At 23.2% G+C, this 24,611-nt stretch overlaps 7 protein-coding genes across 11 annotated transcripts; 3 read left to right on the forward strand and 4 right to left on the reverse strand.

Annotated features, from left to right (window-relative positions):
- Positions 1-939: 939 nt before the first annotated feature.
- On the reverse strand, positions 940-10,075 carry LOC122854672 (alpha-actinin, sarcomeric). 5 transcript variants are annotated; one of them, XM_044155569.1, is made up of 7 exons: positions 9,831-10,075; positions 9,085-9,229; positions 4,551-4,785; positions 4,149-4,484; positions 3,927-4,012; positions 1,612-3,369; positions 940-1,522 (listed from the first exon to the last, which is right to left on the reverse strand). In XM_044155569.1, the coding sequence occupies exons 2-7, from the start codon at positions 9,184-9,186 to the stop codon at positions 1,364-1,366; spliced, it is 2,676 nt and encodes an 891-aa protein (XP_044011504.1). In that variant the 5' UTR covers positions 9,187-9,229; positions 9,831-10,075; the 3' UTR covers positions 940-1,363. The 5 variants fall into 5 exon arrangements, with proteins under 5 accessions (XP_044011504.1, XP_044011507.1, XP_044011506.1 ...); XM_044155572.1 differs by lacking the exon at positions 3,927-4,012 and adding an exon at positions 3,569-3,654 and having other exon boundaries at positions 9,085-9,226; positions 9,831-10,024; XM_044155571.1 differs by lacking the exon at positions 3,927-4,012 and adding an exon at positions 3,569-3,654 and having other exon boundaries at positions 9,831-10,024.
- A 1,225-nt stretch (positions 10,076-11,300) lies between these two features.
- On the forward strand, positions 11,301-15,388 carry LOC122853752 (neuronal acetylcholine receptor subunit alpha-5-like). Its single transcript, XM_044154171.1, has 12 exons — positions 11,301-11,573; positions 11,656-11,810; positions 11,886-12,093; positions 12,176-12,344; positions 12,498-12,653; positions 12,732-12,853; positions 13,408-13,680; positions 13,777-13,821; positions 13,904-14,013; positions 14,105-14,490; positions 14,566-14,718; positions 14,788-15,388. Exons 1-12 carry the CDS (start codon positions 11,358-11,360, stop codon positions 15,132-15,134), a joined length of 2,340 nt encoding a protein of 779 aa, XP_044010106.1. The 5' UTR covers positions 11,301-11,357; the 3' UTR covers positions 15,135-15,388.
- Positions 15,047-16,887, reverse strand: LOC122854724 (neuralized-like protein 2). Its single transcript, XM_044155663.1, has 3 exons — positions 16,160-16,887; positions 15,730-16,083; positions 15,047-15,653 (listed from the first exon to the last, which is right to left on the reverse strand). Exons 1-3 carry the CDS (start codon positions 16,515-16,517, stop codon positions 15,538-15,540), a joined length of 828 nt encoding a protein of 275 aa, XP_044011598.1. The 5' UTR covers positions 16,518-16,887; the 3' UTR covers positions 15,047-15,537.
- A 543-nt stretch (positions 16,888-17,430) lies between these two features.
- On the forward strand, positions 17,431-18,352 carry LOC122854741. The gene is made up of 2 exons (XM_044155681.1): positions 17,431-18,022; positions 18,097-18,352. The coding sequence occupies exons 1-2, from the start codon at positions 17,972-17,974 to the stop codon at positions 18,331-18,333; spliced, it is 288 nt and encodes a 95-aa protein (XP_044011616.1). The 5' UTR covers positions 17,431-17,971; the 3' UTR covers positions 18,334-18,352.
- A 535-nt stretch (positions 18,353-18,887) lies between these two features.
- LOC122854735 (proteasome subunit beta type-2) lies at positions 18,888-20,850 on the forward strand. The gene is made up of 3 exons (XM_044155675.1): positions 18,888-19,136; positions 19,253-19,609; positions 19,687-20,850. Exons 1-3 carry the CDS (start codon positions 19,046-19,048, stop codon positions 19,860-19,862), a joined length of 624 nt encoding a protein of 207 aa, XP_044011610.1. The 5' UTR covers positions 18,888-19,045; the 3' UTR covers positions 19,863-20,850.
- On the reverse strand, positions 20,693-22,786 carry LOC122854714 (minor histocompatibility antigen H13). Its single transcript, XM_044155650.1, has 5 exons — positions 22,393-22,786; positions 22,081-22,191; positions 21,906-21,988; positions 21,671-21,845; positions 20,693-21,514 (listed from the first exon to the last, which is right to left on the reverse strand). The coding sequence occupies exons 1-5, from the start codon at positions 22,582-22,584 to the stop codon at positions 20,927-20,929; spliced, it is 1,149 nt and encodes a 382-aa protein (XP_044011585.1). The 5' UTR covers positions 22,585-22,786; the 3' UTR covers positions 20,693-20,926.
- Positions 22,787-23,264: 478 nt separating this feature from the next.
- On the reverse strand, positions 23,265-24,611 carry LOC122854720 (leukocyte receptor cluster member 1 homolog). The gene is made up of 3 exons (XM_044155658.1): positions 24,426-24,611; positions 24,250-24,349; positions 23,265-24,161 (listed from the first exon to the last, which is right to left on the reverse strand). The coding sequence occupies exons 1-3, from the start codon at positions 24,446-24,448 to the stop codon at positions 23,355-23,357; spliced, it is 930 nt and encodes a 309-aa protein (XP_044011593.1). The 5' UTR covers positions 24,449-24,611; the 3' UTR covers positions 23,265-23,354.

Here is a 24,611-nt window from a genome sequence, read left to right on the forward strand (position 1 = left end):
GAACACTGTCTTTATGACAATTTTTTTTTTTAAATTAATATAATGTATTTAATAATAATAATATATTTGTATACGTTTTTTTTTTTTTTTTTTTTCATGATTTCGATCTTTTTTCTTTTAGTAATTTAAATAATTTTTTTTTCGAAGGATAATTATACATGTGTGTGTGTGTGCGCTTATATGCAAAGTATGACTCCTTTTTTTAAAAAAAAAAAAAAAAAATATTATTCATTGTTTTTTTCTTAGTCAAATTTTTCAAAAAATATATATTTCTATAAATATATGTTGTTTGTGTGTATATATGTTGTTGATGGTAAATTTTTTTATAAATTTATATTCTTTGGAAATTTATTTCCAAAAAAGGAAATACGAAAGATAAAATTATTCATAATTCTTTTATAATTGATTGTTTATAATCATTTAATCATATATATATATTTTTTTTTCTTATAATTTTAAAAATAATTTATTCGTTTTCGTTTTTTTTTTATTTTGAGGCCTGAATTTTTTTTCTTATTAATTGATTTTATAAAAGTTAATTTATTACTTCAAAAATATTTATAAAAATAAATACTTTGAAAAAAAGAAAATAATTAATATTAAAAATTAGCTGCATTTTTAAATACATTTTGCTATGATTATTATTATTATCATAGTCAAATAGCAACACGACAAATAATAAATAAATAAAATTCATTTCACCTTCATTTTTTTCATGACATTATTATAATATGATATATGAATTGATTCAGTATAAGATTTACAAAATAGATTTTAAATCACGGCTTTAAAAAATTCTTCAATAACCGGATTATTTACTTAATTGTTAAAAAAAAATAAATGTTTATAAATTTCGAAAAAATTATTATCAAAATAGTTCAAATTAAAATTTCAATTAATTATTTCATATAAAAAAAATTATTCTTCATGATTGTTATATATATTATTGATAAATTTTGAATTTAATTATTTTTTTTTTTTTTGTATAAAAGACACTGAATTTATTTAAGTTCAGCCAATGAAAAAAATATTTGGCTCGAGATATGGCAAATTCGTTATTACTGCACCTCACGGATATTTTTGACTAAAAAATATTACGTATATTAATTTTACGTTAATCATTGTTGTTTTTTTGTTATTGTCATGTTGATTCGACAAATATATTGAAATATTTTTCGTTGTATATTTATTATGTGTTGTAAATTTGTTTTACTTTTTTTTTTTCGATAACAGGTACGCTGTATGAGCGAATTAATATTGAATTTCGTCGTTTGTATAAGTCATGTGTCGTGAATATGTCAATGAATATGTCAGTGATAATTTAATGATTATTCAAAATATAATAAATATTTATATATATAATTTAAAGATCAGATTCTCCATAAAGAGCTGTTGAGAATGAACGATAGTCAAGTGCACCAGGTGGACAATTTGGTCCTTTATATGGTGGCATTCTTTGAATACAATATTCAGCTTGATCTGGTGGTAATTCTCGTCTCAATTCATCAGCAATAATATATGGCTAAATTAAAATAAATAAAAAATAGATAAATATAATTATTAATTTCAAATAATAATAATAAATATAAAATATAGATATATACTACTAACCTTATCACCAGCAAGAATACGGAAACTATCAATAACTTGTTCAGCAGTATCAGTATCTGTTGATTCACGTGTCATAAAATCAAGGAAAGCATCAAATTGTACATAACCAGAACTATTTGGATCAACAATAGCAAGTATACGTTGAAAATCAATATCACCTTGTCTATCTTTACCAATTGAATAACCCAATGATACAAGACATGATTTAAATTCATCTGGTGCTAATCTACCAGTACGATTTTTATCAAAATGATTAAAACTGCTACGGAATTCATTGAGTTGTTCTTGTGTTATACCCTTTGAATCACGTGTTAATATTTGATTTTCAGTTTCATTAATATTACGATTAATTGATGTTAATAATTGTTCCCAACCAACACGTAATGTTTCCATTGTATATTGTGTATAACGATTTTCAAATATCATTCCTTCTTGTACAGCTTGATGTATTTTTTCAAGTTCTTCAAGATGTGCTTTATATTGATAAACAGCTTGTTCATATTCTTTAAGACGATGTAATTGATCTTCAAGTGTACCTTGTAGACCCATACCAATAGCTGTTACAGCATCAAGTTGACGTTCAATCCATGGACCAACAGCATTAGCTTTTTCAGCAAATTGTCGTCTTAATAATTCATTATTTTGTTGTTTACGTAATTCAGCTTGTAATGTACCATCACGTTGTGGTACTAATTGTCTAACATCACTCCATTTTTTAGTTAAATCCAAACCAGTTAATGTTGTATATGGATTTTCAAGACCACCAGGTATTTGAAATTGTTTAACAATTGATTCAACTTCACGTACAAGACCAACAATTGAATTATATTCTTTATCAGCTTCACCAAGTGTTGCTTTAAATGCAGCATGTGCATCCATAAGACCTTGAATTTCTTCCATTGTATGAACAATAAACATATCAACAAGATCTTCACGTGTACCATCAAGCCAATTATTAAATGGTGCAGCACGTTTAGCAAATTCCAAATGTAAAATATCAATTTTTTCAAGTATACGTTCAGCTTCATCAAGTGCTTGACGACGACGTTGTGTTAATGTACCAAGACGATCCCATTGATCACAAATACGTTGACATCTTGAATTAACTGATGCACTATCATGATACTCAAGTGTATTTAATTCTTGAGCAATTGCAGCAATTTGTTCAACACGATCTTGATGAGCAGCAAGATCAGATTCAAATGCTTCATGTTTTTTTTTTAATGCTTTTAATTCATTTAATTTACATTGTCTAAAATGTTGTGATGTTAACATTTCTTCTTTACCAGAAGTCCAATCTTCATGTGCATCAGCTTTATGTTTAAATTTCTGTGCTAAATGTTCAAGACGTTCAAGACGCATCATTTCTGATAATAACCATTCTTCAAATGCTTTTTCACCAAGTTCTAAACCTTTCCATGCTTTATTAATATCTGATACCATTTTTCCTTCAGTTGGCATATATGCTGGACGATTACTTAATCTCAATTTTGTTTGTAATGTATTAAAATTTGTTTCCAATTTAGCTTTTTGTTCAACACGTGGTGGTTTATGTTTACGACGATATGTTCTATATTCTTCTAATTTTTTTTGACAACCAGCAAGTGAATTATCTGTTTGTCTACTTGCAAGCCATGGCATTGTACGTCTAATCCATTCAAGTAAATCACTTGCAAGTCTTTCATATTCTTCCATTAAACGTTCATTTTCTTGATTAACCTTGAGAACTTTGCAAATTCTATTTGCTGCTGTTTCAGCCTATAAAAAAAAAAAAAAAAAACAAAAACAAATAATAAATCAATAAGCTCATTCGTTAATTGTATTTAATTTTATAATTATATTATATTTTTAAATCATGCAACATGCAAATAAAAGTTAGCTTTCATTTTCTTTATTGTTGATGTTTTTTTTTTGTTTTTTTTTCATTGTAAAAAGCTCACTCACGCAACACACACACCTTTTGTGCTCCACTGAAACAGTGATAGTATGATGATACATAGGTCATAACTGCTCTTTCATCTGGCATTGCTGTACTCTTCATGTCTATAAAAAAATTACAATCGAAAATTCTCAAAAAACCATGCTCAGTTAATTTTTATCTCATTTATTATTATTAAAAATATAAAAAAAAAACACAATTTGGGAATGAGTTAAATTATTAAACCGAGCTGTTAATATAAAAATAAAATCCTGTTAGTCAAAAAAAAATTAATAAAAATAATGTCTTTATCGTTATTTGTTTTGTTTGTTTTTAAATTAAAAAATGATTATTTTGTTTTTTTTGCAAATGCGACACACGACATATCATCGCTGACCTGTTGTGCACCCTGGAAGGCATGATAGTAACAGGACACGTAAGTCATAATGGCCCTTTCATCCGGCTTGGGAGTGTTGATCAAATCTATTTGAGATTATTATTTTAAATTACGTTGATCTAACTTAATTTTAAATGTTTATTTTTTTGATATATATAATAGAGAAAAATGTATAAAGATATTTAATAAAAAAAAAAAATAGTAGAGTTAAATAAATTTTACCATCAGGATCCAACATCCGTGGGATGTCAAGATATTTTTCAGCAACATCAAAAGCAGTATTAAGATTTTCCAATGGATTATCCTTGCTAAGTTTATTATAATCAATGAGATCAGGACGATGACGATGAATAAGTGCACAAAAAGCAAGACCATCTTTGAATGATAGATGAAAGTTTTGTACATTAACATTTTTATATGGTGCTGTTTTACGTTGACACCAAAGTAAAAGACCCTCTTTAGCAGTCATTTCTTCAACTGATATATCTTGAATTGCAAAACGAAGAATAATTGTCCATATCATACCCAATGTCATCTTTAAATTTCCATCAACAATTTCTGTAATATTAATATACATAATAAGTTTCAATTTTTATACAATATCACCTATTTATTTTTAATTACCTTCAGCACCAATTGATACAAGTTTAACACCTTTACTTGCAATATAATCAAGTGCTTTATTAACATTTGCTATTTTATGAAAACGCATCTTTCCACGATCTGGCCTTGGTAGAGTTTCACCTGATATAACTTCAAGTAGAAGCATAAGTTTAAGACCATTCCTAAAATCATCTTCAATTGATTCAATAGCAGTACCAGCTTTTCTAAGATGTGAATTACACCATGCTGTGAATGTCTGTAAAAAATAAAGAAAACAAAAAATTAATTATCAATTGAACTTGCATAAAAATATATTAAATAAATTATCTTACAATTTTAATAGTAATATTTTCATTTTTTATTTCTTTCTTGAGACAAAATAGATAAAAGATAATAGCTGTATAATCATCAATCAAAAATAAATATAATAAAGTTAGTTAATGCTACTGAGAGAAAAAGAGAAAGATAATATTTCTTAGATAAATTTAATTTTAAATAGTTTTTTAAATAAAGAGAACATGTTGATGCAGCATAAACCTGTCATCGTGCAATATGCTCACGATTACGATTATGAAAAATAAAAATATATAATATATATTAAATTCCGAATAGCGGTACAAACAGGGAATTCATATTGTCGGCAATCAAGTCTTTCGGGCATTCAAGATATACCGCATGTATATTTTAGTAACGACCCCGATCCCTTTCTCAACTACACATATTAACATTACAATATATACATATTATTATATATGTGTGTGTCCTGGTTCGCTTTTCTCTGGGATAGAAAAAATAAATAAATAAATAAAATCCAAGACAGCATCCAATGTTATATTTTTCCCCGATCATAATAATTGTTTTTTTTTTTTTTGTTGAATAAATCATTGTTATCATGTATTTTAAAATTTATTTTTCATCAACCTTCAAAATGAAATATTTCAATATAAATTTTATTAATAAAAATACACAAAAAAAAAATTACATCATATAACAAAAATTTTTTTCTCTCAATTTGTGTATTTTTGTTTTTTATAATGAAAATAGAATTTTTTTTTTTTTTTCAATTTTATTTTTATTATTTTGGCTGATGAAATTGAAATAAAAAAAAAAAAATGTATTTTTATAATTTTATTGGTTGATTTTATTAGTCTATTATGATATTTTTTCGAAAAATTATTTTCAATTTCTTCTGATAATGGATAGTTGGATTTTAATTAATACATTTATTATTTTACATAAAAATTTTATATTTTTTAAATATTAATGGAAATATTTCGATAAAAAATAATAAGAATTGTAAAAAATTTTTAACGATTGCCATGAAACTTAATACTGGCAAAGTGTTAAAGCACCCCGCGCGATCCAAAATTGGACATGAGTGAGTAGCACCAACCAAAAAGCTCAGAATCAACACGCGGTCTCTATGTTCTATTTGTAAAACATTGGTAGATTTTACTCGCGCCCAATTCACCATTCCTATAAGTTATATATTTTTTTGTTTTTTTTTTTAAATTTTATACAGTCTGTTGAGTTTGTATCATGTCAACATTATCATCATCATCATCATCATCAACTATATCTTCATCAACTATACATCAACATTTTCAATATGCAAATTTATCCATTAACCATCCCTCGAATCTTGTTACTCAAATTGTCCTAATAAATATTATATTATATCCCGATAATAATAATTATTTTATTTTATTTTATTCCTCTTATTTAAAGCTGTTTTATCGTTTACATTTTTTTTTTTTTATCAGGTCATTTACAAAATGACAGGTGTATCAAATCCACTGTTGCCAAATTAAATTTTATAATTTTGTAATAAATTTTTGAATGTTTTTTTTTTGTTTATAAAAATCTGTTCAAAAAAATAATATTTATTGAAATAATAAAATGTATTAGATTAAAATCAGAATAGATTAATTCAATTTTAATAGAAAAAATTTTTTCAAGATAAATAATTTTATTAATCTAGCAAAATTAAAATCTAATTTCGAGTTTTTAATTGTCATTAATTAATACGTTACGTAAATGATTAATTAAAAATTAAAAAAAAGAAAAATAATATTTGTAAAATTAAAGAAAATTAAAAATAATTAGTAATTTTCTTTTTGACATTCAAATATAGAAGAAAAAAAAAAACGAAATTTCCAACGGTACACCACTTTTTTAATAGTAAGAAGGAAAAATAAAAAAAAATTTATATATATATTTAACCCAGAGATTTAAAAATAAAATTCAAAAAATAAAAAAAAAAAAAAAAAGTCAAACTGTAAATTAAGGCCATTGGCACAACGGAGTTTAAGTGTAGCCGGTTTTATTCATTATCCTGCTTTCTCATGTGACATCTAGTCAAAATTTTTATCCTCTCAAACAGTGATAAATATCATTTCATGTTTTTCATCATTATTATAATTTTTAATATTACCTGAAAATCATGGTCATTATCAATGACATGTAATCAATATTAAAAACCATCAATTTATAAATAAATTATATTTTTTTCATAAAAAAAAAAAATCATCCAGACTTTTTAAAAATTTATGTGTTTATTTTGACGTAACGCCCTTCCTTTCTCGCCCACTCACGTCATTGAAAATGTAAAAAAAAATTTCTTTCTAAAATAAATTGAATAATAAATAGAAAAATGCAGCTTTGAAAAAAAAAAAAAATCATATATATTTAAAACTTCAGGGTTATTTTGCTGCAGAAATCAAAAAGAAATATTTTCATCAAATTATTTTCCCATTCTTCTACTCAAAAAATATATAATAAAATAAAAGAATAATAAAATAGGCTCTATTGCTGTTGTTCAAATAAATACAAGATAGAAAAAAAAAAAAAATCATGATAGATATTTTAGTGAGCATCACATTTTAAACGAGTACGTCAATGATGCAACATTCTAGATAAAACAACATTAACTACTATTTTTTATTTTTCTCTCTCTTTTGCTCTCGTTGTAAAAAAAAACAAACAATAATAATGAAAATAAATAAAATCAAGCGCCAATTGTTATGCTGAATATTATGAAATATTAACAAACAAAATAATTGGAATTTAAATGAAAAAAAAAAAAAACATATTAACAAAAATTCCAATGAAATAATAACTTTGCCAAGTTTGCTATAAATATATATATTAAAAAAAATTAAATTTAAATATTAATGTTGATAAATAAATACAGCTCAAATGTGAATATAGTGGGTCACCCGATTTAAATTAAAACGATTGGCTCGTGGCCTGCAACATAAACAGAGGTTAACGATCCTCAGAGTCATCATGATCATCATCATCAAAAAAAAAAATATAATAAACTACCCAAGCAATTGTTAATTTATAAAAAAATAAAAAACTAGGTGACCTTGGTAATTTTATCATGTAATTATAATTATGAATTAATAATTTTATATTATATTAATTCTTTTCAAGTTGTATTTTTGCTAGATGAGCCAAAAGGTCCTCGACCTCACATGTAATTCTATATTTAAACTCAATAAAAATTAAAACATTTTTATTTTTCTAAGATATTTTTAAAGCTTCGATTTGTCTAATCCGGAAGTAATTAATAATAATAATCTTTGTAAATAAATATATAAATAAGACAAGATATAAAATAATTAATTTTGATTTTATACTGATGTATTATTAATTTGTTATTTTAATGATAAAAATTATTGATAATATTTTATGTTATTTGATCAGTTGAATGATGATTATTGCAAATTTCTTTTACATAAATACAACAATACGTGACGATCATTCCACAGTGATGACAGTAAAATTACCATTAAAAAAAAAAAAAAAAAGAAAAATAAATAGACTTATCCAATGGCAATGACAAAGTCATACAAAATTTTATGACTCATATATTATTTTTAAAATATATATATCTTAGTTTAATTTTAAAAAGGGTTTTAATAAGTTAAAAAAAAATATTTTGAAAAACCTTGATGGTTAATATTTTTGTACTACAAATGTTTGCCAAAAAATTTTCTTAAAAGATATCGTCTTCCCATCATCCTACGCAATTTAATTTATCCTCAACTAGTATGTTCTTGACCTGATATTATATTTAAAATAAAAAATAAAAAAAATATATATTAATGTTATAAAAATAATATAATTTTCAAAAATATAAAGCTTATGTATATATTTATTTTATAAATAAACTACTCATAATATCATTGGAAATTTTTTCAATTACGTGGCATTTGATAATTTCTATTTTTTTTTTTTTCTTTTATAATTTTTTTACCTATATATATATCTACTGATAAGAAATTAAAGACTTGAAAAAATTTTTTCCTCATGATGAATAATAAATTAAATAATAATAATAATAATTAGTAACACTTGTTAATTCAAGGTCAACTATTTAAACTTTAAAAAAAAAGAAGAAAAATAAAATAAAATTAATTTTCTAATTTTTTTTGTTTCGCTTTTAAATACCATTGTTATTAATTTTTTAAATCTAAAAAAAAAAATAGAAATAACAATAAGATTATTTAAACATAATAATTTCAGTAATAATATTTAATTAACATACTTTTTTTTGTTGTTTTTCCCAAGCAGGATCAAGTAGTCCTTCTCTTTCCCACTCTTCTTCTGGCTCCATGTATCCATCACCATACCCCTCCATATCGTTCATCCTTGCTCCTTGTTATTTATCTCAATAACGACGATGTATCCTTCTGCCAGAAAATAGATATACTCAATAATAATAACTACATAACAATTTAATCACACAATAATGTAAATTTTCATTATTAAAAAGGAACAAAATAGAAAATAAAAATTATTATAAATAAAAATAAAAAAAAAACAATTATACAATATAAAAAACAGTCTCTATTTATATCCATCAATAACAACAACAAAAATATACTTTTTTTTTTTTTTTAATATTTTTAATTATTATTAATAATTATTTTCAGTCTTTTTTACAGAGATGTATCCAATTGCACTTTGCTCAATTGTTGAAGAGTGACAAGGGGGTATACTTGGAATCAAGAAGAAGCCCAGTATAAAAATATATTAAAAAAATATATATGTGTTAAATTTTAATATATGTGTGTATGATGTTTGACTGTATGTATATGACAAGAGTGATGACAAAAACAACTAGATATATACATTTTTTTTTTGTTCAATATATAAATTAATTAAAAAAAAAAAGCTGAATTATTGATGTATTTAAAAAATTGTATTTTTATATTATAATTAATAATTTTTTAATTTTATTATTACTTAATAATATAATATATATAAACTTGAAGTAATATAACCACGTACCCGACAATCCCAGTTAACGTGTTTCGTTGGGTTCTTTCCCTCGCACTGACCCCTCTGCCACGAGTCTGACACACGATTTGTTCCACCAACCAACAAGACACGATAGAAAGAAAGACAGAGATAAAAATACACACTCACCGGTATATACAGTTTTTTTTTATTTTTATACTTTTTTTTATTATTCCCCTCTCTCTCTTTCGCTCGCTCTCTCGCGGTGTGGATCTTAAAACCCCGTACACACACACACACACTAAACTTCGTAGCGTCTCCTCTCCTTAATTTTTTTTTTTTTTATTTCCCTTTCTCCCGAGGGATCATAAACCACCCCTCTTTTTCTATTATTTTTTTTTCCCCTTTAAATTTCAATGACAATCAGCCATATCCGTTTTTTCAATTATATATACTCAAATCACTACACAGATATTTTTAAACAACCCTATTTTTTTTATTAATTTCAATTTTTAATTAATAAAATTAGTTTTTTCCTTTAAATATATTTTTGAGTAAATAACTTGTGTATATAAATTATTATTTTTATTTTTTTTTCAATTAAGGGGATTTATTTAAACAGGTGATTGTAATGTTGTCTTTTTTTTTTTATTGAAATTAAATCATGGTAATTTTTAATAGTTGTTATAAACAGCTGATGGATTTTGTGATAAATGTTACATGAATTTCGAATTTTTTTTCTTTAAATATCGCAAAAGTTATATCGGCATTTTACTAAGTCGCGATGTTGTATCTCATTCACCCACGCGCGACCGAATTAGATACACACATACAATGATTATTCTAAATAAATTTAAAATTTATTTTTTTTTATATACATGTGTTATACAAATTAACTGTCTCTTTATTACATGTACGACGAGTACATGCATATATATTTATTTTACAATTTATTATTTACAAAAGAAACATGAATACACTTGAAATCCCCACCTCATTTTTTATCACCCCTCTGTATTTGTGCAACCCCAGGCACTGATTAAACTCAATATAAAAAATTAGCAATATATATGGTCTATGAATGTTTTTTTATTAAATTTAAATTTTTAAATTTATTCGTGCACAATATAATTTCATACTAGCGACATCTAGTTATATATTTTTTAAGCTATAAAAAACGCGGGATAATTGAGCTTATATTTAAAAAAATTTATTTAATAATAGATTAATTAAACGTGTGTAAATATTATTAAAATATACAACAAAAAAAAAACAGAAAATTATTATTTCAATTAATATAATTAATTATTAAAATTAAAAATGAAAAATTATCATTAAAATAATCTTTTTTGTGTTATATTTTAACTTCAATATAATATTGTATACAATTAAAAAAATAATAAATAAATAATATTAAAAAAAAAATTAAAAAGCCAGATAAGATTAAATTCTATGGGGGGCGTTTTCAAATAAATAAAAATAAATTTACTTTGCTTAACAAGTGTCAGTAAGTAAGTCAGTCAGTCAGTGGTCGGTCAGTAAATTGAGCCAACAAGTTATACAATTTACATAATAATAATGTATCCAAAAATAATATTAATATTAATAATTATAATTAATTGTAAAAAAATATTATGTGATGATACATCTTGCAATGATTCACAAAGTAAATCACTAAATTTAAAATTAAAAAAACATTTATTTTGTGATTATGATCCAAAAGTACAGCCAAAAACAAGTGTTCATACAACAACAAATGTTAGAGTTACATTATTTCCATTGATTATAAATTTAGTAAGTACCTTATTTCAAAAAATTTATTTATTATTAATATAAATAAATAATTAATGATATTATTATTATTTTTTTTTTACAGAATGAAATGAGCAATACCATTGATTTCCATACATGGTTTCATATGGCATGGAAAGATGAGCATTTAATATGGAAACCATCTGATTTTGGTGAAATTGAAACGTTTCATACAAACAGTGGTGATATTTGGATACCAGAAATATCAATTTTTAATATGTAAAAATAAAATATAATATTAATGTTAATTTATAATTAAAAAAAAAAAAATATATATAATAAATTTATTTCAAGTGGTGCTGGAGGAAGTAATACCGATGGTGATTATACATGTCATGTAAGATATAACGGAACTGTATCATGTCTATCTGTTCGTGTATTTACAAGTCGTTGTCAAACTGATTTTACATATTGGCCATATGATCAACACAATTGTACACTACATTTTGGTTCATGGATGTATTTTGCAAATGAACTTAAATTTGAATTTAATGATAATTCAGTAATAAAAATATCATAATTAAAACATAATATAATTTAAATATATATATTCAAATTAATTTTTAATTTAATTTTAATTACAGTTACAAATGAGTGAATTTATTGAACATCAAGAATGGATTATTGAAATAAGTAACACAACATCACAAGCCGAAATATATAATACTGAAGAAGATGCAATGTTTTTTGTGCGAATTAATCTGCAAAGACATTCAGCAAGAGCAATTATTGTCTATCTAACACCAGCTCTTGGTGAGTATTTTTTTTTTTTTTTTACAATTAATTTGTCCTTCTATATAAATTTTTTTAAATAATTTTTTTTATAACACATTTTATGGTCACTAACACAATAATCCACTTGATTTTATTTAATATGTTTTTTTTTCTTTTTTTATTTTCAATCAGTTTTAATGGTCCTGACCCTGACTGTACTCTGGCTTGATTCATCTTCCATAGATCGCATCGCAGTAGCTTGTGTTAATTTTATATGTCATATTCTTTGTATTTTTGATCTTCATTGGTACTTGCCAACAACTGGTGCTGTTAATTCACCAAAAATATGTAAGTTTTTTTATTTATATTATTATTTATAAATAATTATTTATTAAAAAAATTTTTTTTTTTTTTCAATTTTTACAGTAACATTTTATGAAATTTCAATAACACTTGCAACATTTACATTAATATTTACATGTTTATTGAGAAAAATTCATGAAATTAATATTAATTCACCTAACTGGATTAAATCAACAATATTATTTATAATAAATTGTCCAATTGGTAAATTAATAAATATACCCATTAAAAAACAAAATGGAATTATTGAAGATAATGATGAAATTGAAACAACAATCAAAGATCCAATTTGGCAACAATTAGCATATATACTTGAATGGTTTTCATTTATTATAATTTTTATTATTTATTTTATTATGATTATTATTATATTTCCAAAATCACCAGGACCATTAAATTAAATATTTTTAAATTATATCAATCGGAAAAATATGATATTTAAATTAACAATAAAATGAAATTAAATAAATAAAAAGAAAAAAAAAATAATTCAAAATTTTAAAATTACATTTTTTTCTTTTTTTATATAGTAATTAACATTTATTTTTTTTGTTATTATCAGTTTAAAGGAGGGGCCTTGTACTGTCATTGGTATCAATCAAGTGATTATAATTTTTTATTTTTGTGGGCGTGTAATTGTTTGGGGCGTGAAATTAATAATCAATTATTTAATCAACAAAAAATTATAATAGAATTATAATATTTTTGATAATTTATAATTGATAAAATATAATTTAAAATAAATTTTTTTTTAAAACAGTCAATAACAAGTTGTTGTTTGATGAACATCATGTTAAAATTATTTTTTTTATTATTATTATTAAACATAGTTTGTATAAAAGCTAATGATGATGATGATGATAATACGTGTAATGAATTATCAAGTAAATCACCAAATTTAAGATTAAAAAAATATTTATTTTGTAATTATGATGCAACAGTAAGACCAATTATTTATCATAATAATAAAACAGAAATAACAATTACGCCATTTGTTGAGAGTGCTGAATATGTGAGTTTATTATTTTTATTATTTAATAATTTATTTAATAAATAAATAAATAAATATATTTATTTATTTAAAAAATATTTATATAATTTTATTTAGAACGATTATTCTGATTCACTTGTGTTGACAACTTGGCTACGAATTGTAAGTAAATATTTAATTAAAAATATAAATTAATAAACGATTATTAATTTTGTTTTGTTTTGTTTTTTTTTTTTTTTTTAAGAGATGGATTGATGAGTATTTAAAATGGACACCAAAAGAATATGATTATATTGATACAATTATTGTTTATAGCTCTGAAATATGGACACCTGAACTTATGATTCAAAATGCGTAAGTTATTAATTAATTATATAGTGGAAAAATTTTGAGGAAAAACTAGCTAAAAATCAGAGAAATATAAATTTTATAATTTTATAATTAGAAAAAATGGATATGGCAGTGAAATACTTCCACCAACAAAATGTTCACTTGGTTTTGGTGGTGAAGTAATTTGTGTTCCAACAGTTGATTTAAATGTTAAATGTGATACTGATCGTTCACAATGGCCAGATGATAAACATAAATGTACAATTGAATTTGGCTCATCATATCAAACAGATAAAGAAATTATATTTTCATCAAAAATAATTATTCCAAATGACAGAAAACCAGTACAAAAAAATTGGAAAATTGATGGACCAATTGCAAAATTTATTAATAAAACATCAAAATTTAATAAAAATGATAAATTTCCAGTATTTACAATGACTTATAATGTCATGAGAATTAATAATCAAATTAAAAGTTTATTTCTTTATCCAACAATTGGTAATTAATATATTTTATTTAAACTTAATAAAATAATTAATTAATTTCATTTTTAATACTTACATAATTTTTTAGTATTGACTATATTAACACTGTCAACAATATGGCTTGATCCAGGATCAAAAGAACGTATAATATTGGCTTGTATTAATTTTCTTTGTCATTTACTTTGTATCCAAGATCTTCATTGGAAAATTCCATTAACTGGTTCAGCAACTCCAAACATAAGTAAATTAAATTTTCCAGCATTAAAATAATTTACAAAACATAATTTATATACCATTTTTTTTTTTTCAGTGATGTTTTATTACTCTTCATTGTTACTAGCTCTTATGTCACTTATTTTAACTTGTATTTTTCGTTATATTGTTGAGCTTAAAAAACCATTACCAAATTGGCTATCAACACATGTGTCATCATTGCTAACAAGTAAAGCTGGACAAATATTTTTACTAAGTGTTTTAGATCCAAAAGCATCAGCAGTATTCAATGATGATAATGATGATGATAATAATGAACTTGTTAATTCATCAAACAAAAAAACAAATTGGAATTATTTTGTTATTCTTCTTGGCTGGTTATCGTTTATCACATTTTCATTAATTTACATTATCATGTACACACTTTACATTCGTTTAACATAAAAAAAAAATTTATTTATTTTTTATCAATAGAAAAGAAAAAAAAATACATTTTCATTTTGATTGAGTATTTTTTTTGAATAATAATATAAAAAAATAATATATAATATATATAATTTACAAATATATTTGAAAAAAAATTTATATAATATTATCGTGATGTTTTTTTAATAGTATTATGTCTCACATTGATAATATAATTTATATAATTATTAAATATACATAGACAAAGCAAAAAAAAAAAAAAAAGACAAAAATTTGAGAAAATAATAGTAATAATAAAACAAAAATTGTTTATAATTTAAAATACAAATGGAAGTTATTTTTATGATAAAAAAGTCCTGCCTTATTTTATCACAATTGTCAATATATTGTTGTTTAATTTTTAATTTGACTCACTGAAATTTTATGACTGATAAAGTAAAAAATCTTTCAACATTTGTGGTAATGGCAACAAGTCAATACAATTTCTTTGTGTATACAATAAAATTGCATCTCGACATGCACTTTGTAATGTTGATACTAAAATTTAAAAGAAATAATAAATGAATAATATAATTTTGAATTAATAAGATATTTTTATTTATTATATAATTACCTCCATATAGTTGAACAATTCTAACTTGTTTTGTTGTACCATAAACATCAACAACAGCATGTAATGGTGCTTCTTTGTATGGTATATCTCTACAACAAACACCTTGATCTTCACCATTAATAATAAAATGCATTTCAGCTAAATCAACACTATATTGTGGTATACCAAATTGTGGTATACTAAATTGTGGAACATACATAACACCAATACGACTACCAGTTTCAGTTGGTAATATATTTATTGATGAATCATCTGTATTTGGTCTTAAAAGAGTATATGGTACAAGTCCTCTTGGTGTTTGTACTGTTCTTCCATCAGTTATTAATCTTTTATCTCGACATCGTAAACCTTGACCTGTTAATAAAAATATTATTACATATTAATAACAAATTAATAATTATATTATTAATTTAAATTTTACTTGACTTACCATATCTTGGTAAATCTTCTAAATTTAAATGTATATTTGCTGTTTGTGTTATTGCATAAACCCAACTTGATCCCATTCTAACAAGATTTGGTAATGCATATTGTGGTAAACCATGTTTATTAACTGTTTTTGGATCAATTTGTGTTAATCCTAACCTTAAATGACCACTCCAGCCTCTTTCATCTTTTTCAATTTCAAGTAAAAATATTTCACCAGGCTCTAATGGTTTTTCACTAAATGTCAATGCATCAGCAAAACTTTTTTTACGATATGCAACTGTATTATCATTAAATAATATTATATTTTCACCATGACTTGGATGAAATCTTGTTATACTTTTACGTGATTTTTCTGTCATATTGGAATTATTATTTTAATATGTTTTTTTTTTTATATATTTAAACTCTTTTTACAACTATTATTGTTTTATTTTTATTGTCAGTTGTTTTATTCAATGACCAATCATTATTTCAGTTATAAAAAAAAAAAAAAAAATTGAATATCATTTAAAAGAGCTTTTTTTATATTAAAAAAATTATTTTTTTGATTATTTTTCACTTGATTTATTGAACTTTTCGAGGGTTTAATTTTAAAATTGACGATAATTTAATTATTTATTACTTGTTGAATGAAAAAAAAAGTTAAAAAAATTACAGCTGGTGAAGGCTTATGTTGATTGTTGTATTATTATTATTATTTTCGTTTATTTATTTATTTATTTTTTTTGTGTCACGAGAGTACAAAGATTATCCGCAAACAGCGCTATTAAAAAAAAAACATCCAACATTGTGTATCTCGCGAAATCATAAACCCTTTTTTTAAGATTTTGGTTTTAAAAAAATTCTCCCGACAAACGCGTAGATGAATTTTTTTTTAATTTGAAGAGCAATTAGAGACAGACTTAAATTATTTTTAAAAAAATTCCCGAACTAAGCCAAGCATTAGTTTTCACTAAATAAAATAAACCCTATTTTCCCGATTTTATATTCTTTTAAAAAATTATCATAGAACGCAGCATTTTTTTAAACTTGTAGAGCAAAAAAAAAAATTAAGCAATTAATTCAAATTTTAAAAGACAATTTTCTACTTGTCATATTATTTTTATCCTAATTTGGCAAATAAAAAAAAATTAATATTTATAAGCTAACACCTAACACTCTAATGATTATATAACAATAATCAATAATTTTTTAATTTTCAATATTATTAATTAAAAATTAGCTAATGAATTGACAATAATATTTATGAAAAATTTTCCTTTTTTTTAGCTCAAGTCGTTTGGTATTTGTCGGATATACAAATGTATACACAATGAAATCTATTTAGTATTCAAAGAAACCGTTACTTAAATATTAAAAAAATTTATATATATATTTTTTTTTGTATATAGCTATTGATCAATATGTTTGACACCATATGACATTATTTAGTTGAAACTCAATTAAACCTTGCCACTACTGGCATAAATTTTTTGTGGTTTACCGTTAGGATGCTTGGAATAACTTGTAACATCCTCTCAACAATTTTCAGTCAGTCTTTAACTATATTACAAGTATCATATTAATAACTTTAAACATCTCTATGTTTTTTTTTTTTTTATTTATAATTTTTTTAAAAATGTTTATATAAAAAAATTGAATCAATAATTTTTAACAATCACAACAAAATTGGCTTTTATTATATTGTTTTAAAAAAAAAATAAATACCAAACATTAAATAAACCTGTTTTTAAAAGTGTGTTTAACTATAATAATAAGACGTTAATTTTATTTAAATCACAAGTACTTGAAGTATAACTGTATTTATTTTAAAATGAAAAAAGCTCAAATCATTCTATTAAGTTTGTTTATATTTTTTTTAAACGTAAGTAAAGTATTTAATTTATATTAAATAATAATTAATCAACTAATGCATATATATTTTTTTTATAAAAATAGTGGAACAATGTTTTGGGAAAAAATGAAAAATTATCAAAACAATTTCAACTTCAAAGTAAAGAAACAAATGCACCAAATTTTGTACGACTTTTAGTTATGAGACTTATATTTGGTATTGCATCGTCAATGGGACTTGGTGATAGACTATCAGGATTTTTAGGTGGTGTATTTGTACCACCTGGAGCTGATGATTATGATGATTATGATTTATTTGATGGTGATGACATTGATTTATAAATCTTTCTTATTAGATAAAAAAAATTTTCTGTATATTTTTAATAAATAAATTTTTAAAATAAAAAAAATCATCTGCAGTTTATTATTTTTTTTTCTTTACAGTTACTTAAAATTTTTTTATTGTAGATAAATAAAGGCTGTAAATCAATTTAATGATCAATTTATGTGTTGATTACTTTTTGATTAAAATTGATGATTTTTTAATTGCAGTAAAAAAAAAAAAAATAATAAATAATATATCTTGTGACACAGAAAAATAAAATTTATTTTAATTTAATGACTTGCTAAAATATTAATGCTAATATATTTTAATGATTTTTAATAATTTGAATTTACTTTTTTTGTTTTTTAAATATAAATAAATATTAAAAATAATTTATATTTAATTTATAAAAAAAAATCATTAAATTATTTTCAATTCATGTTAAATGATATTTATAAATTTAAATTATCGCGCTCAAATGATTGAATGGAAGCCATTTTGTTGGTACAAGTTGCTTCGACCAATCAGTTTTGTCCAATAAAAAATATACATTTCTTGGCATTTAATTGGTTTATTGAGTTGTGTATAATGGCCACTGGGTGTTTTTAATGACAGGCGGTTTTCTAGTGTAACATTAGGGTTACAACAATTTTGGGAACAACATTTTGTATAATTAAAAAAAATTGTATTATCTTGTTGATTATAAAAGCAAAATAAATACAAATAACAATGGAGTGTTTAATTGGAATTCAATTTAAAGATTTTGTGCTTGTTGCTGCTGACATGACCACTGCACAATCAATAATGGTTATGAAAACCGGTAAGTAAAAAGAAAAAAAAAAAGAAAGCAAAATTTTGCTGATCATCATAATCTTGATGACATCAACTTTTACATGCATTTTATTTTTCATTAAATAATTATTATTATCCCAACAGATGAACACAAGATACACAAAATATCAAATAAACTTGTTATGGCTGTATCTGGTGAGCCTGGTGATGCAACACAATTTTCTGAATTTATTAGTAAAAATATACAACTATATAAAATGAGAAATGGTTATGAATTATCACCAAAAGCAGCAGCAACATTTACAAGAAGAAAGTTGGCTGATTATTTGAGATCAAGAACACCATATCATGTTAATTTATTAATGGCTGGATATGATGAAGAAACTGGTCCAGAATTATTTTTCATTGATTATTTGGCATCATGTGTTAAAGCACCTTATGCTTGTCATGGATATGGTGGATTTTTTTCACTAACTATTTTGGATAGATATCATCGTGCTGGTATGTGTATATTATTATTAATTATATATTAATTAAAAAAACAATTTAATTAATTTTTATTTATTATTAAACAATAGACATGACTGAAGCAGAAGCATTTGATTTGATGAAAAAATGTGTCACTGAAGTACACAAACGTCTTATTGTCAATCTCCCAAATTTCAAAGTTCAAAAAATCACCAAGGATGGTATCATTGACATGCCAACAATAACAGCACAAGATTTAGCTGTTGAACGTGCTGCTAATGCATAAAAAATATATTAATAAATATTTTCACTTATTTCTTTTTCTTATACTTGTTTACATTTGGATTTCATAATTAAATAAAAAATAAAATAAAAATATTCAATAACAATAAATAAGTAACATACAACACATTTAATAATAATTTTTTATCTTTTTTTTTATTATTAATATTATTAATTTTATGCAGATTTTACGAGTTATACAATACGACTTTAATTTATCGTAGAAATAATAATTTTATAAATTTTTATTTCGATGAATTTCTAAACATGACATGATTATTTAATGATAAATAATTGTAAAAAAATTTAGGAAGATTTTTTTTTAATTTTGTCGTTAATTTGTGCGCTAGATGGAATTTATTAACATTTTTTTTTTTTTTTTCAACATGTCAATTAGTCAAGTCCAAGATTATATATGCAAAAACAAGAAAATAATTGTTTTTGATTTTATCAATAGATAATCAGTCAATTACACTAATTTCCTTTTTTTTTTTTTTTTTTTTTTTAACAATAATTATTTTAAAAATGTCAAAATGAATACTGGATTCACAATAATTGGTACAATATAATTGTCGTATTATCTTTCTCTAGAGAAAAATAAATTTAACACAAAAATCTCAAACAAAAAAATAATAAATTGTAAATGACTAACAAAATGGGCATAAATTTTTAAGGTGCAATGAATTTAATGAAAAAGAAAACTAATAACAAAATTTTGAAACGACACGTTTATAATTTTAAATCATCAGAATCATCGAGTGGAATATAAAATACTAAACATCTTGGCACTAAATACAAAAAAAAAATCATCAGCTAATATTAATTTTTTTTAGCATTTTATTTTTTTTCTTTTATTTGAAAATCTATGTGTGTATTTCGCGAGATTCTGATGGTGAAAAAATTCAATAGTTTTTATTTCTTCTTTCTCATAAATATTTAATATTTATTATATAAATATTTTATTTATTTAAATTGTGGATAAAGTATCTAAGCCATTTATAAATTATCCACTAAAATGAATTGAATTTAGCATAAAAAAAAAAAAAAAAAAAATAGATAAGAATATGATTAATCATTTTTATTAACAGCAACTTTTTTAGTTGCTGTTATTTTTGTTGAATCTTGAATTTTATTATCATCACCAGATGGATGATCCTCATATGAAAATAATGATTTAATATCACCTTTAATAAGACCAATAAGAAGTGGTGTACCAATACACGCTGGTACTAAATACAATAATGCTGGTTGTGCATGATTAAAGAATTGCATTATTGACATTGTCATTAATAAACCCATAAAATATGCAAAAAATGTTGAATAAAAATATGTATGTGATTTTCTATTCATACTTTGATCATAACGTAATAACAATGCAATAAATATACCTGGTACAACAATATCACCAAGACCAAGCATTGCAAAATTTTTAGCACCAAAACCATGTTCAAGTAAATCTTGTGGAAATACTAATTTAATTGGTGCTTCAAATGATTTTGCAACAGTAACCATAACATCAGTACCAAATACCCAAAAAATATCATAAACAAATAAACCACCAAGAAGAATACAACCAGTTACAATATTATTAAGATGTAACATTTCAACAGCATTTATTGCAAATGCTATTCCAAATAGATTATTTGCAATCCAGTGCTGTAAAACAAAACAAAAAAAATATTTATTTATTATTAAACATATTGTAATTAAAATACTTGTAAGGTTATGACATTTTATATATATTTTTTTTCATGATTAAATGAGGATAAAATTGATGATTAAATTTATTATATAAATATTATTATATCTTACTTTTTGAACGAGATACCATGCTCCAACAATTGAACAGCATATTAAACAAACAACATCATGAAGATTAAATTTATATGATATAACATCTTGAATTTGATCACCTTCACCTTCAGTAAAATGTATGTGATATGATGTTTTTGGAATTGCAGCTGGTACAAGTGATGATACAATTGGACTAAAATAAATTTTTTATATATTATTTTAATTATTATTATTTTTATTAATTTAAATTTACCTGCTTAAATGACACATTGCAATAACACCAAGGAAGAAAAAGTATCCAGTTAATAATAAATTAACATATTCTTTTGAGAAAAACTGTAAACATGAACACTTAATTAATTACATAAATTCATTTTTTAATTTAAAAAAATAATTATTATATTTTAATTGATTAATTGATAACTTACTTGAAAAAATAAATACAATCCAAATAGTGATACACTTGCTATAAGTGGAAACATTGCTGCTTCACGTTGAGACATAATTTCTGGTTTTTCACCACTGGCTTCATAATGTTTCTATTAAAAAAACAAAAAAAATGAAATGAAATTATTGTTAAGTACAATTATTGGAATATATAAAATCAATAATAAACATTGAATAATATTGATGATGATGATGAAAAATTAAAAAATATGTTAGATTATTTTTGAATGAGAAAATTATGATACGTGGACATTTTGTTTTTTTTTTTTTTTATTGAATGAATGAGTCTTAACCTGCTGTTCTTTGTGATGCTTGACTGATCTGTAACTACCAAAAAATATTGGCAAAACCGCCATGATAACAAGACTAGCATATGCAATTGCCATTCCTTCTGGTGTTGATGGTATTCTACCTGTTGTTGAATTTTCATTTTTTGATAAACTTTCATTTATTTTATCAACAACATCTTTCAAGCCTTCTTCCATTTTGATGAATTTTCTTTTTCTTCTTTTTTTGTTATCTAAATGTCGACACACTAAATAAAACTATTATGCTCACACTTCTGTACACTTTTGTAACACCAAAAGTGACACGATTCAACACGAATGAACAAATCTCAGGGCAAACGCCTGACAAGTGTTCCCGGGTAGTTAATCTAGGAAAAATAAAAAAACAACACGTCACACGTTATTATCAATCTAGGGTTTCTAGATATAGGGATAATAAATAAATCAATTAAATTTTTTTTTTTTTTTTTTAACGAGCAGCCATTTTTTATGGCGCTGATTGTTTAAAATAAATTTCATAAAAATTCATTTTTTTTTAATCAAAATCACGACATTAATTTGATAAAAAAGGAATTAAATATTTTAAACAATTTATAAAGTCACCAAAGGTTTATGAAAAAAAAAATCAAATTTTGTTAATCAGCTGAAGTACCAATTGATATTGTTTAAAAATTACCAAATGAAATTGTACTTATCACCTCAATCAAAAAAATTTATAAATAATTATACAATAAAATAATAACATATAAAAAACTGCCATTGATTTTTTAGTTAATAAAGTAATTATTATAAAATTATTAATAATTAACAGAAAATTTATTTACATGATGATTTATTTACAAGATTTTCGATTGACAATTTCGTTTATTAATAAGATCATTTTTAAATATAAAATTTGCAGTTAATATTTAATTGATAAATGAATAAATTATAAATTTACTATTGCTATTATTAGATTAATAATAAAATTAATGTCTTGGTGTTCTTTCAGCATTTTGTCTAGCTATTTCTGGACAATACTGTGAATTATATTTTTGTCGTATTGTTGGTTTAGGTTCTTCTTTAATAACAATTGGTAATGGATCACCTCTTAATTTTGCTAATAGTTGTTCTGTTTTAGTTTTTTCAGATTGTTCTCTTAATAATCTTGCTTGTCTTAATTTTTCGATACTTAACTTACTTGGTTTTTTATCATCATTATCATCATCATACTTATCTGATTTATGTTTTTTTGACTTTTTCTTTTTGTTTTTTTTATGTTTTTTTCTTTTATTTTTATCATCATCATTGTCGTTGTCATTGTCACTGTCTGATTGACGTTTTCTTTTTTTTGTATTTTCAATTTTAATTATATCTTTATTTGGTGATGACACTGATGTTGATGAAGATGTAGTTTTTATGTATTTTTTAATAACACTCATTGGATCTTCAATTGTTTTATTTTTTGAATATATTTCAGTTTTTTTTTCCTTATCAATTAAACGTGCTGGTATTTGATCATACCAATTTTTTTTACCAGTTGATTCATTTGTATCTTGACCAAGATAAGTTAAGTATCCAATTTGTTTTTCATATTTTTCTTTTTCAGCTTTTTTTTCAGCTTCATGTTCAGCATTTGGTTTATTATAATCAACAATACCTTGTTCAAGATCACGAAAAAAATTTACATGTTCTAATTTTTCTGGTTTTTTTATATCTTCTTCTTGTTGTTCATTTCTACCATCATATTTTTGTCGAGCTTTTGATCTTAGTATGTCAATTCTTGCTTCAGTTTCCTGAGAAAAAAAAAATATATAAAAAATACAGTTTAAATAATTTATTAAACATTTTTAGTTTTGTTTTTTATTTATCATATTATCTTACTGCTTTTTGAATCCTTGATTTTTTGGCTTTTTCTTCTTCAGCAGCTTGTGCTTCATCACGACGAACACGAGCAATATTATCTCTTGTTCTTACATGCCATCTAATTCAACAACATAAAAATTTATTAATATCATATGATTATTTAAAAATAAATTATTTATCAAGTATAACTTTACCTTTTTTTTGGTAAAATATTCATTTTTATTTGTTGTTATTATTGTTGTTAACTATTTTTAAAGTACTTAGCTTTTTTTAGTGGAACAATTTTACTTTTATGCACTCTTATGTTTACCAAAATACTCCAAAATATACGACAGTCGTCACATTAAAATATGTACACTTTAAGGTTACATTGATGTGTC

The sequence above is a fragment of the Aphidius gifuensis genome, linkage group LG4 (assembly GCF_014905175.1).
Source record: "Aphidius gifuensis isolate YNYX2018 linkage group LG4, ASM1490517v1, whole genome shotgun sequence".
Lineage (NCBI taxonomy): Eukaryota > Metazoa > Arthropoda > Insecta > Hymenoptera > Braconidae > Aphidius > Aphidius gifuensis.

Bases quoted from the DNA above. Each gene is read 5' to 3' on its own strand.
- LOC122854672 (XM_044155569.1), bottom strand. From the start codon at position 9,186: ATGAACGATATGGAGGGGTATGGTGATGGATACATGGAGCCAGAAGAA. The intron at 4,786-9,084 runs GTATGTTAATTA...TATTTTTTACAG, and splicing joins GGGAAAAACAACAAAAAAAA to ACATTCACAGCATGGTGTAA. The intron at 4,485-4,550 runs GTAATTAAAAAT...TTAATATTACAG, and splicing joins TGTATCAATTGGTGCTGAAG to AAATTGTTGATGGAAATTTA.
- LOC122854714 (XM_044155650.1), bottom strand. From the start codon at position 22,584: ATGGAAGAAGGCTTGAAAGATGTTGTTGATAAAATAAATGAAAGTTTA. The intron at 21,989-22,080 runs GTAAGTTATCAA...TCATGTTTACAG, and splicing joins GATTGTATTTATTTTTTCAA to TTTTTCTCAAAAGAATATGT. The intron at 21,515-21,670 runs GTAAGATATAAT...TTTGTTTTACAG, and splicing joins CATGGTATCTCGTTCAAAAA to CACTGGATTGCAAATAATCT.
- LOC122854724 (XM_044155663.1), bottom strand. From the start codon at position 16,517: ATGACAGAAAAATCACGTAAAAGTATAACAAGATTTCATCCAAGTCAT. The intron at 16,084-16,159 runs GTAAGTCAAGTA...TTTTATTAACAG, and splicing joins AGAAGATTTACCAAGATATG to GTCAAGGTTTACGATGTCGA. The intron at 15,654-15,729 runs GTAATTATATAA...TTTAAATTTTAG, and splicing joins AATTGTTCAACTATATGGAG to TATCAACATTACAAAGTGCA.
- LOC122854741 (XM_044155681.1), top strand. From the start codon at position 17,972: ATGAAAAAAGCTCAAATCATTCTATTAAGTTTGTTTATATTTTTTTTA. The intron at 18,023-18,096 runs GTAAGTAAAGTA...TTATAAAAATAG, and splicing joins TGTTTATATTTTTTTTAAAC to TGGAACAATGTTTTGGGAAA.
- LOC122854720 (XM_044155658.1), bottom strand. From the start codon at position 24,448: ATGAATATTTTACCAAAAAAAAG. The intron at 24,350-24,425 runs GTAAAGTTATAC...TTGTTGAATTAG, and splicing joins AATATTTTACCAAAAAAAAG to ATGGCATGTAAGAACAAGAG. The intron at 24,162-24,249 runs GTAAGATAATAT...TTTTTTTCTCAG, and splicing joins AATCAAGGATTCAAAAAGCA to GAAACTGAAGCAAGAATTGA.
- LOC122854735 (XM_044155675.1), top strand. From the start codon at position 19,046: ATGGAGTGTTTAATTGGAATTCAATTTAAAGATTTTGTGCTTGTTGCT. The intron at 19,137-19,252 runs GTAAGTAAAAAG...TTATCCCAACAG, and splicing joins AATAATGGTTATGAAAACCG to ATGAACACAAGATACACAAA. The intron at 19,610-19,686 runs GTATGTGTATAT...ATTAAACAATAG, and splicing joins GGATAGATATCATCGTGCTG to ACATGACTGAAGCAGAAGCA.
- LOC122853752 (XM_044154171.1), top strand. From the start codon at position 11,358: ATGTATCCAAAAATAATATTAATATTAATAATTATAATTAATTGTAAA. The intron at 12,345-12,497 runs GTGAGTATTTTT...ATTTTCAATCAG, and splicing joins CTATCTAACACCAGCTCTTG to TTTTAATGGTCCTGACCCTG. The intron at 13,822-13,903 runs GTAAGTAAATAT...TTTTTTTTTAAG, and splicing joins TGACAACTTGGCTACGAATT to AGATGGATTGATGAGTATTT.